At 37.2% G+C, this 12,273-nt stretch overlaps 2 protein-coding genes across 3 annotated transcripts; one reads left to right on the top strand and one right to left on the bottom strand.

Annotated features, from left to right (window-relative positions):
* Nucleotides 1-230: 230 nt before the first annotated feature.
* Nucleotides 231-5,173, bottom strand: LOC100367568 (uncharacterized). Its single transcript, XM_002734257.3, has 3 exons — nt 5,052-5,173; nt 1,579-2,446; nt 231-1,033 (listed from the first exon to the last, which is right to left on the bottom strand). The coding sequence occupies exons 2-3, from the start codon at nt 2,426-2,428 to the stop codon at nt 615-617; spliced, it is 1,269 nt and encodes a 422-aa protein (XP_002734303.1). The 5' UTR covers nt 2,429-2,446; nt 5,052-5,173; the 3' UTR covers nt 231-614.
* Nucleotides 5,174-9,728: 4,555 nt separating this feature from the next.
* LOC144350709 (uncharacterized) lies at nt 9,729-11,539 on the top strand. Of its 2 annotated transcripts, none has more exons than XM_085502152.1 (2): nt 9,729-10,614; nt 10,772-11,539. In XM_085502152.1, exons 1-2 carry the CDS (start codon nt 9,918-9,920, stop codon nt 11,206-11,208), a joined length of 1,134 nt encoding a protein of 377 aa, XP_085358278.1. In that variant the 5' UTR covers nt 9,729-9,917; the 3' UTR covers nt 11,209-11,539. The 2 variants fall into 2 exon arrangements, with proteins under 2 accessions (XP_085358278.1, XP_077864945.2); XM_078008819.2 differs by having other exon boundaries at nt 9,731-10,614; nt 10,775-11,539.
* The last annotated feature ends 734 nt before the right edge of the window (nt 11,540-12,273 follow it).

Here is a 12,273-nt window from a genome sequence, read left to right as displayed (position 1 = left end):
GCAGTTTGTCGAATTTGTTTACATATATACTCCGAATTGATGTATACAAACTGTATGTTAGACTCGGTTTCGAGCGAGATTTTGGTTGTTACACCCACAGAAACACACACTCCCTCACTCATATTGGATTGTTCATCCACGAACAGGTAACATGAAATGGGATTAGGCCGTCATGAGACAGGCTATTTTCACGCTACTGATATGAAATCATAAGATCATGACAACGATCCTTGTATCATATTAATTGAACAGTTTTATTATTATAATACGTTTACAGTAGCCAATACACGTGAACGAATTTATCAGGTTGGTACAAAACGGTTATTCTAGAGTTAAAGTAAACATACACAAAGAAAGGTACGAACACAATTCGTAACAACATAGGAAGTTGGGGATTAAAACATTGCTGTTATTTCATGCATCTGTATGTCACTATACAAATAATAGAGGAATGCAGTGGCTTGACTGAAATGTGAAAATTAAAAACGCGGTTGCAAGTTATTCTTTAAAATAACACATATGTACTTGTGTATATAAAACAGACATTGATTGATGTCAGACTGTCAGCCTTAGTCAGTAATTCAACATTTCATAATAGAATATTATATAAAACTTTAACTGATGTAATTCGGGTACAAAATATGACCATTAAATGTGTTGTAATTAAAGTCGTTGCCATAGATAGCGAAATTATCTGAGGGTCCCAGAAGTAACCACACTTGATCACCTATATCAAGCGACAACATCGTGCTCTGGGTTTGCATCACTTTGCGATCACTGGCGTCTGTTGTCATGGCAACCACTGCGTCGTCGTTTTTCATCAGCGCGACTCCGATATGCATTTTGTCATAGCTTCTCATGGTATACGAGAAGTAGTAGATACCAGGAATCGTGCAAACAAACATGCCGCTGGACCGGTCAAAGTTCTTTCCTTTGTTCGCTTGGTTCTTCTGGAATGCGATAGCCTGTGCGCCACCGTCTGTTCCCATCAATGGCTCAGTACGGATGGAAGAGAAAGCCACTTTTTTTTTCGCTGAAATATAATAAAATAATAGGAGTTGGTTTTGTACATGTCACTTCTTAATATGGTATGTGAATAGAAAGCAGAGCCGGCGGTCACATCATCATTTTACTTTTATACTATAGTGTAAGCATGGAGGTAAAATGTTTTTTAGTTCGAATTATGTAAGTGAATAAGACCGGGCGGTTGTGTGACGGTGGTGACGGTACATGTACTTGGTGGTTTAAAAGGGCGGTGGTCGTCGTGCCGCGCATGTGCGATATTTATGTTGATAAACACTATTTTCCCCACAATCCAATGCGCTCTTTCGATCTAGACGCACTAATTACCGCCAATGACTCCTTGGATACCTTCTAATCACCAAAAAAAGTATCTAATTAAAGCTTAGTAACGTCTCAGTTTAGACTCGTTGGTCTTCACAACTGTCAAAGTAACCATCTTTGTTTATATGAGACCCATAACTCGCGCATGCGTGGCGCGACGACCAACGCCTTTAATAATTGTTATTCGCAGCTGTGGTTTATATTTTGGCGATTGAACGTTAGTGGTTTACATACCTGATCTTAATACATCAACAAGCACATTTTCCAACTCCATAACAGCTTCCTCTTCGGTCACTGCCCTTTTAGCTATATGTCTAGCCGGGAATGGGAACCCTGCACCTGGGCGTGGCTTTTGAGGTCTTGGTCGGCCGTCGACGGATGCCGCTAGAGTTGTCCGAATCATGCTGTTCTCTTCCGCGGATTCGGATGTAGTTGAATCATCTCCTATAGGACGAAACAGTCCTTCGTTCCTACCATTCTCCATGGTTCTGCTGGCGATCATCTCAGCAAGGGTATGACTAAATTCCCTAAGGACATTATTGTCCAAATTTACGGCACGATTCTCTTGTAATGAACCGGCGTTATTTCTATTTCTTTCGGCCATTTCTTTGTTAATGTCAGCTCTCATGTTACTTATCTGTTCCCTGTCTAAATTAACGACCCAGTCATCGTCCGGTGGTCCTCGTTCTGTGTTCTCGTCAACGCCCTCATTGCTACCGCCTACACAGGAACACCCCTCACTCAGTCTTTTTCCCAAATCACCAATATTTCTTTCAGCTTCACGAAGTTTGCTTTTTAGTCTTGAAAGTTCATGTATAGTGTCATCAAGGTCAATAATCTGAGATTCTTGGTATTGAATTCTCTTTTCTAACTCCACGTTCATAATAAGAGAATCCTCAAGGCGCTGTTCCATCTCATTAAATCGTCCAGTGAAAACCTCAAGATTCGTGACCAGTTCGTCGTGTGTAATTTTAACGTCTCGAGTTGGAACTTGTTCTGTTGGCTCTCTGCGCAAGAGGCGGGGGTCGATGGCCTGTGTGGTGGTTACTACAGCTATAGCGAATAAGATGTGATTGCACAGCATGTTGATTCCCACGATTATCTGCAACTCGGTAAACAAAACACACCATGTGAGTGATTAGCTAAGTTATGAAATTAAATTAGAATATTTCGTAAAACTATGGTAATCTTTTAGATTTGTTTTGATTGTTTCGTGTATTAAGTATTGATGGTCCGCAATTTCAGTGTTGAAATAATTTGTTCATTGTCTTTTTAGTCACGCGGGAGTGTTTGTGGATGCATTGTTAACTAACTACATATGGTATATCAGGGGCGGATCCAGCAAAATGTATTGGGGGGTCCAGGCCTATAGGTCGAAGACACGGGACCGTGCGATTCGGACAATGCTATGCGTAATCCAGATGCATTTTCATGCGGGGGGGGGGGCATGCCCCCCCCCCCTGAATCCGGCACTGGCATATATATGATACTCCCCAGAATACTGGTATTCAACTTAACGTGTATATCTCATCTAGGTAAATATATGCAACAGAGAGACACTCAATCTAATGTCATTTATATTTATGTTTATATTAATATAAAATACGTTTGTTGATATTATACATATCGTTGAAACGGGATGTGACCTAAGAGGTTTCTAAGATCTCCACCAGATATCTGTGTGATTACTTGATTTTCTCAAATCACACAGCACTGTTCAGATGACCTAGTCACATGTAATATATTCGTGCTGTGATTCGGGCAACGTCTCTATATATGATTACACGACTCGAGAAATTGGAGCTGGTCTGTGTAACCACAGACATTCCATTTATCTTACATCTCTGCCCCTACCGCGCTGGAATCTGTTCCATATGTTTAGTGTCATGTACATAGAGTGACTTTACTGTCATGTTTTCATTCAGTTGTGGTAAAAATACTATTCATGACATATTTTCTCATGAACATGCAATATACGTTCCACGCCACGTTTTGAAGTTCTATCAATGCGCACGAATGTAATCCCCTTCATTTAAAAAAACGTCGAGGGATGTTTAATAAATCTGATAACATAAACATATTAGATATGTGAATGGTGGTGTGAAGAACCAATATGATTTACACTGTAAACCGTGCAACTGAATCGGCTTCTTTTAGTGGGGATCGACCTTCAATTACTGGAATAAACCACTCTTTTCAATTTGTGGGTACTCAAATGGGTTTGTATGTAAATTCCAGTTAAATCAGTTTTGACATTGCTCATTGATGTTTACTTCCTCTATTTTACTGAGAAAATGTAATAGTATATACTAGTACATAATGTAGCGTTGAACTTTCTCAGCAGGCGACATGATGATACTATCGTGTGTAAGAAAACTCCTGGTGGCCATCGCCTAGCAACTCTCGTCCATGAATTGTGTCTAGATATTTTTATACACAAACGAATTTCATACCGAAAGCTTTAATAATATTATTGTCATAAATATTTAAAATTATTATAGTACTAGTAGTAAAAAATTCGACCAATTTCTAAAAACAAAAGAAACTTCAAGTACTGCATGATGCTGTAAGTGGAACAGGGATATTTTGTACCAATTCTGATTTTAAAACATTTCATTGTTCTGTATCTGATTCTGCACAGAATAAACATAAACTAATCATTCACACGTCATTCTAAGTAATACCGTGGATTGTCGGTCCATTGTATCATAGACCTATGATTGTATTAGTACGTCCATGGTCAATCAAAAGGGTATACACATACATCTATCGTGGAACTAAAACACTCAGTTTCATGTATGAAATATGTAATGGTATTTTAAACCTTTTTAACCTTTGCGGTTTCCATGTAGATAAAATCAAAACTATTAATTAAATGGCCTGGTCTCATGTTTCTTTCCCCACTCCAATCAAATAAACAACGCAATACTGACTGGTATACTGGATCTCTCTGTCGTTAGAGGTGTTGCCTGAACGCTGATGGGAGATCGCTTTTGTTTTACATCCATTATATTGCCATTTTACTGACCACGGAGGTAAAGAAATAGAAGGTATTTAATGTTCTAGCAGAGACGGGAGGGATGTATTATTGGTGATGAGTGAAATTAAATTTGGAAACTTTACTTGATTACAAATATATACAATTGCATGATGCTCACTGTTTGTTCTGAGTGTAGATAAACCTCACCCGGACAAAACCACCGGACAATACTTGCTAATACACTAAGCTACCCGGACAAATTAAGCCTCTTATACATACACCTTCATGGAGGATAATACTGTACGTTTGAATTGCTATTAATTTGTCCATGTTCATTTGTTCATGTATATGAACGTTGAAAAATGTAACACTAAGTTGTTGTACATTGAACAGCAATCCCCCAAATTTTGTTACATTTTACTATCGTTCAAGTCATTATTTCCGATGCATGCCTACTACGCCGTGTCATCACATTCAGAGTTGGAATAACATCAAAAACTAAGATTGTTGTTGGTTTTTAAAACGATATTCTTGACCAACAAAGCCAAAGTCAGTATGGATATACAGTAATTTATAATTTCCCATTTAGTTAAACGCCAAGGTTGATAACAGTTTAGCATTATTCATTGTTTCCAAAAGATGCTTGCCAATAAATGTACGACCAATGACGAGTATGTACTTTTCAGTCATAAACAACACACTCGTCAACACGTTAGCATGTACTCACCTCAACGGATACACAAACTGGCACTTCGGAGTTGAAGTAATACAGTACAGAGTTCAACCTATGCAGTCTATGGTTCAAGAAAACTGTTTATAAACGCCTTGTTCACTTCACAATAAATAACAATTCCACAGCTGGAAAGTATTAATCCGTCTACGTCACCACCTACGTACCATGTGACCTTCTTCCGGTTAGGCTGTCAAGGCAGTAAACATCTTAGAGCATTACGCGACATAAGTGTCTGTCCAAATACGGAAACAATATGCAAATTTCCAAGAATTTCATGATGCAAGATTTCTTGCTGTGAACATTTGGGCTCCATGTTGCTAAATTGGGTTGTCAGATCATTGGGGACCATGGTCAGATCATGGTCAGATCGAATTTATTCCTTAACACTTATTTGCATAGGAAGATCGAGTTTATCTATTCCTGACCATTATTTGCATAAACCAAGGATGTACTAACACGTGTTAGTACGTCCATGTATGGACAGATGCCAAATTTCGCGCCATACCTCATATATCATTAGTGAATCAATTATTAAATAGTATATAACCGTTTCCTTTCAAGTTACTATAATAAAACAGTGCAGTACAAATACGTAATACTGACTTGTTCGTATGGCAAGTATTTTTCCGTAGTGAGTATGAAGGGAGACAAGCATTCAGATTACATGCATATCACACCTGATTTCTTTGTTTTCTCGCGTTACCGTGATTGACATTCCAACGACACCTCGGATCATTGGCACCACTAATCCTTTCATTGGACCTTACACATATTTATGTCCCCAAGGTTAAAAACTGCTTACCACCGATTTCTACAAGACCTGTATACAACCATAGACCTTAAGGTCTATGATACAACCTAACACGTATAAAATAACGTTTTGGCTGCCTGGTGTTTTGATTGAGCTGAATGATCAGAATACTCCGTACGCTGGTGAAACACACATAGGTATTTCATGGCCAATGAACATTTCTTTATTTACGATAAAAAATAGTTCACAGAATAAATGCACTTCGATAACTTTATCGCTTGCTGGGGATATTGCTTGTGATTAGTTCATTTCGGATGACGAATATATATTTAGACGTCACAACATAAGCGTTCCGTTGGTCACAGTCCCTCATGGAGGAACTGTGCGTTGGTTAAAACTATGGAGCCAAAAGTCTCTCTCACGTAGTTAAACCAACAGCTTCTAGATCGTGGTTAAATTACTCGCATATATCAGTTTACAATTGAAAATCACACCTCTATGGATATTAGAATAGTTATATAATTGCAGTTAGATGATAATATCAGTAGACAATGCACGTAATACATCGTGAATGTAGAATAAGTTTTGATTTCACACAATATACTGTTTCAGGAAGTACCCACGCAATCAAGGCTATAAGAAAAACGGTTTACTGCACGCCACTCAACGAGAGTGGAGGTATTTGGAGGCGTTAGTGTGAGAAAGCACATCTGTGTATCCATTGTTAGTAATTAGTATTAGAAAAACTAGAAGAATGCTTGGGCATACAAATACAAGCTCACTATTTTGTTCTGAGTCGAGTAAATTACACGGGCACTAGCCCGAATTCAATTTACAAGACTGTAGTTTTTTGTTATTTATTAACTCCACACAACCCACTGAAGAAGGTTAAAGATTGGTAGAATGATAAACAAATGATAAAATATGCCAATCGTATTGCAAATTTCACAAATGCTCTACTTCGAGAAACATACTATGTCAATAAAATTATTACAAGTAAATGGTTTGAAAAACTTGATTTGATCATAGACCCTCTAAAAGAGGGTCTATGATTTGATATTAAAAAATATAAACTATTCTTATCTTTTAAACGAAACAAATATTATCTCATTATCAAAATTAAAAACAATTGATGAGAAATTAAAGGAAGAGTTTACAACTGAGTGGGAAAAATGAAATAAATAATGACAATGGGAAAAAATCAAATTCAAACTAAGAACCTACAAACTTTTTAAAACCGAAATAGATCAAGAACACTACTTAACAATTATGAAAAACAATGAACTTCGCAAATCCTTAAAAAATTAGACTTGGCAACAATTGTCTTGAAAATTGAAACAGGCCGGCATGCAGGATTGGATTTTAAATATTATTATTAATTAATATGTCTGTAATATGTGCGACAATGACCATGTTGAAGATGAACAACATTTTGTCATAAATTGTCCTCATTACAACGAAATTAGATTAAAACTTTACATTGTAGCTAATAAATGTATATCAAATTTTGACAAACTTAGTAATGAAAATATATTAATATCATTACTAAGTGACGAGAAAATGTCAATTCATTTAGCACAATATTTAAAAAAAACTGTTTTAATATAAGACAGCAGCTCCTACATAAACTAAGCCAGTAACACATTACTTGTATACAAATTTTTATCATTTTTTTATGTAGTTATTTTTCTTTTACTAATATCTGATTGTAACCCCTTTCATTCCCGGGGGATGTTGTGTGTTAATAAGTAAATAAAAAGATTACAAACAATAATACGAATAAAAAATAATTATGTAAATTTATATATCAAGTAAACCCACACTTTCTAGGGAAGGTTTCTGACTTACACTACGTAAAAACGGTGGAATTGAATAATTCTGCAATCGGTTGCACAGTGCTGAACGTGCGTTAATTTTCATAAATACAAAAGATTTATTTGCCTATGACTAATTCAATGCTTTCTAATACTAGTATATACCCCCCCCCCCCACATACCCCCATCGGAAATCCAATAGCTCAGCCACTTTACCTTTATCACTGATTCTGTGGGTTCGAAACCCCCTTCTTTTTCGTCAACTAAAGCAGAGCTACTTTTGATTAGAATCCCGATAATCCACACTCTCTCGCGGTGTTTCCGTCAATAACACTGGGTCACCTGACCAAAAGTCGTATAAACATTGTTTTTCTGTCAACCAGTTGCTCCAAAAGTTAATATAATTGAGTAAATAAAGTTGAGTTAGAAGTTCGATGCACCGGGCAATTACAACGCTTGTGAAAACCTTAAAGTGGGATAATACTGGCTATCTATGTGTATTACACTATACGAAGATGATGCATGATGTCACAGTACGTCGCAAGGGCTTTTATAGATGGTTCTAAACTACCGTAGAGCCACCATTAAATTCGTATCGTCTAATTTATTTATTTATTTACTCTGACGCGAGCATACCATTCGGTAGCAAGCCTACAGTGAATCAACCTTCGTGACACTGAGTTATTTCCGCTGTGATCAACGACACGTCACATTATTGGCACAAATACAATTACCGGTACGGTATTACACTAATACACTAATTATTCATGCAATGTACGTCTTATCATGGTCTTATCATATCCGTGGGTAACTCGCTAACCGACACCCGTCCATTTGTAAATCGCAGTTCAACCAAGACCCGTCCGTAGGTAAATCTCAGTTCGACCAAGACCCGTCTGTAGGTAAATGGCAGTCCAACCGAAACCCTTCGGTGGGTAAATCGTAGTCCAACCGAGACACTTCCGTGGGTAAATCGCAGTCCAACCGAGACCCTTCAGTGGGTAAATCGTAGTCCAACCGATACTCGTCCGTGGGTAAATCGTAGTCCAGCCAAGACCCGTCCGTGGGTAAATCGTAGTCCAACCGATACCCGTCCGTGGGTAAATCGTAGTCCAACCGATACCCGTCCGTTGGTAAATATTTTTTTCGTAAATCCAATTGACACAAACTAAAGAACCACAGCGTAGATAATGGCCATTAAAAAAAATCATATATTGCTATTATTATTATTGCTATTTTCAAATCGCATTTTAATATTTGTAGTAGATCTGCGAAAATTTGTAGCCGACATTTTCTAAAGGTGTAATGGGAAAACACAAAAACATAATAAGGGCCCGAGTGCCCACGGTCCAGCATTTATACCTTCATAACACTTACACATTCTCCAGATAGAATGGGAATTTTTAACAATAATAAAAAAAACCTTCAAATTACAACCAACTTGAATTCAAGAACAGAAAACACCTACTATTAACCTAGTTTGATATGCCAACAACTTTTGATTAATTTTACTATATTGATGCAAACTATCAGCTCCTTACTAGAAAAGTAAATTTACTTCGGTGTAAGTCGAATATGTTGTATAACTTTCTGTGATCCTGGTTTTTGTTACTTTAAATGAGAAAATGGATTTCGTCTTCCACCTGACTCTGACTATACATTGTGTTATTCAAGGAGATTCCTTTGAGGATTCAAATTTTTATTATGAGTATTTCGGGTAATCCATTCGTAGATTGGAATTGGAATTTGTAACTTACATACGCCCTCACGCATGTTCGTAACACATCCGTCACATAATAGCAACAAACCAACCATAGTTTCCAATCAGTTGTCACTGAAATTTTATTTATTTTGTTATTATTTAGTATCAAAACAAACAATATGTGACAGTCATTGTTGTAGACTTATTACCTGTATTTGTTTACAACACGTCTGTTTCAATGACTAATATAACGAACTTTGCCCCTCGACCAAGTGACGTATTCGCTGTAGTTAATAATAAAGAAAACGACGAGAAACATGTGTTAGCATTGTCAGGACAACGAAAACTGATCTCGCATCATTGATACAGCTTAACTTTATCCATACCAGATGAGTGTACAGAGTTATCAACCGAGGCCGGTCATTTCGGCGAATTGACCTCATTCTAAAACAAATACACGGTGGATGTGGACGCCCGTTGAATCATACCAGTGTTCGCTTTAAGGGACCACAGACTTGTTACCAGAAATTAAGTCGAAAACGGCAAGGGAGAGTCTGTAGAAGGTATACATCAACAACGAACATTGCTTCATCATGGCAACTATATTTGTAATCATTTGCATATTCTGTATCTCTATCACGAATGGCGAGGAATGGACAGAGAATGATAAAGTAGAGCATGTATCACAAATGGATCCAGAACTACTCACAGTAAAGATAAATGAGGTTATCAACAAATATGAACAGTTAGAAACATTTTTTCAAAATGTTCTGAAGAGTAACGCTGATCTCCAAGCTACAGTAGTGTATCAAGCATCTCGAATTGAACAATTACAAGCAATAGCAGAGGTCGTACCTAGGTTGGTCTCAGAAATTGAAGGTTTAAAAAGCAAAACAAGAGTGGCCGAGAATACAGCGGACGACTTGATGAACCTGGTAGTTAAAATAAGATCACAATCCTCAATCAAACGAGTGCATGTTAGCCACGACGATTGGATAAATAAGATTGATCGCGAAACGATTATCAATATTAAGAAAGAATTCAAGAAAAATAACAATTTAGAGAAGAAACTCCGAGATTTGGATAGTTACCAGGAACAAGACGATGGCGATGATGTACTAAAGTCTGAAACTATACAAATGATTAGCAACGCTTTAGCCAAACTTGTGACAGAGGAAAAACAATCGTTTAACAAGCAAATCAAGACAAGACAAGAGGAATACAGAGAAGCTGCTGATGAAAGCAAACTATCCAATCAAATGAGCGGTGCACTAATGAGCCTGACAAGAGGTATATTGTTTTGTACATTATGAACAAAAAAAAATATTGAAAATATGTTATTAATGGCGGTAGTGATTACAGTCGTGAAATAATCAGAGATTATTAATTTATTCTATTAACATCCGCATTAATAACTAATTAACTTACTGTCTTTTCTGTTTTCAAGCAGCTAAGAGCAAAAGTAGCAAAAAGAAGCTGGCGTTCTCATTAATTCGAACGTCTCCATTGCTTGGTAACAAGAGTCGGCCACAAATCGTGACATTTGACCAAGATATAGTGATGAAAGGAAAGGGAATAAACAAAGCGATGGGTATATTTGCTTGCGAGATTCCTGGGATATATCACTTTTCCTACACTATGCGAACTTACGATGAAAAACATGTTGGTACTGCTTTGATGCTGAACAATGAACCAGTGGTCGCTATGACAACAGATGCAAGTGAGCGAAAAGTAATGCAGTCCCAAAGCGTGATGTTGACATTGGCCGTGGGTGATGAAGTATGGGTCATGCTAGGAGCATCTGATGATTTTGCCATATATGGTAACGAGTTCAACTACAATACTTTTAACGGATTTCTACTCTATCCGGGAAGTGGCAAGTAAAATGTTGGTATTGTGACCGGTGTATCGCGATATATGACCAACTCTGTGTAACTTATTATGTACTACTTTTACGATATCCACAAAATGTGTTGTTTATACCACCAACAGACTTTCCCGAACTATAAATTCATGTTTAAACAGTTTAGTGTTCACGATTAATACTACATTGTTTAACATGTACGTAAATTCATAGAATAAAGGTTATGTGGCGAACATACCATTAACTGTGCAATTTTAAACAAGCCTACTCAATAAACTCCTAAATCTCACACTAATGTAAATTATTTGCTGTAGTCATATCAATAAACTATTAAATTGATGTACTCCTTGACACAGCAAGTCGGTAAGTAAATATAGTTAGTCTAGAGTTTAAAGCATATTCTGATAAAAAGAAAGATCATTATTTTTTATTTTTTTTATTTTTTACTCTCGACCTTATTAACAGTTTAACGTAAATACAACAAAATCACCCTTTAATAAGGCTAGCTTTATTCAAAATAAAATAAGGATAAATCAAACTCTAAAATTTACTGGCTGGCTCTATCATGTAGCTTCGTTACGAGGAAATTCCGTCAGTGGTTATCATGGAGTTTATTCAATGCACCTATGTGTTCCGGTGTTGTTCTTGTTGGATCGATTCTCCTGGTCTCTACTATATGTAATAATACTTTCTGAAGATATTCGTTTAGGTGACTACACGTGACACTTACGTGTGTCAGATAGTCCTTCTAGGCTGTATGAAAGCACAAGAACTGCAGTGGCGGATCTAGGGGGGTTCTTGGGGTCCAGACCCCCCCCCCCACCCGTTGAAAAATTTATTCAATTTGTTTGTTTATAATATAAAAAAAATCATTAACTTAGTCTGGCGATTTTAAAGTTTGCCCCCCCCCCCTCTCCATAAAAAAATCTTGTATCCGCCCCTGAACTGTTACGTCCTTTCACGTGGTCCAATCAATTCCGTGGATCGATCGACTTGGAAACAAACTGCCAAAATTTGCGTCAGCGGAGTGCGTTTTTCGCCAAAAGAGGCTTAAGTTTTGCTAAAATGGCCGAGAAAAGGGGGTT

Source organism: Saccoglossus kowalevskii, chromosome 1 (genome assembly GCF_978046115.1).
Source record: "Saccoglossus kowalevskii chromosome 1, keSacKowa6.1, whole genome shotgun sequence".
Lineage (NCBI taxonomy): Eukaryota > Metazoa > Hemichordata > Enteropneusta > Harrimaniidae > Saccoglossus > Saccoglossus kowalevskii.
This window is presented reverse-complemented; position numbering and strand designations above follow the sequence as displayed.

What these genes read in the sequence shown, in the direction of transcription:
- LOC100367568 (XM_002734257.3), bottom strand. Translation starts at nt 2,428, where the DNA reads ATGCTGTGCAATCACATCTTATTCGCTATAGCTGTAGTAACCACCACA. An exon ending in TGTTGATGTATTAAGATCAG is followed by an intron (nt 1,034 to 1,578) that starts GTATGTAAACCA and finishes ATTATATTTCAG; the next exon opens with CGAAAAAAAAAGTGGCTTTC.
- LOC144350709 (XM_085502152.1), top strand. Translation starts at nt 9,918, where the DNA reads ATGGCAACTATATTTGTAATCATTTGCATATTCTGTATCTCTATCACG. An exon ending in ACTAATGAGCCTGACAAGAG is followed by an intron (nt 10,615 to 10,771) that starts GTATATTGTTTT and finishes TCTGTTTTCAAG; the next exon opens with CAGCTAAGAGCAAAAGTAGC.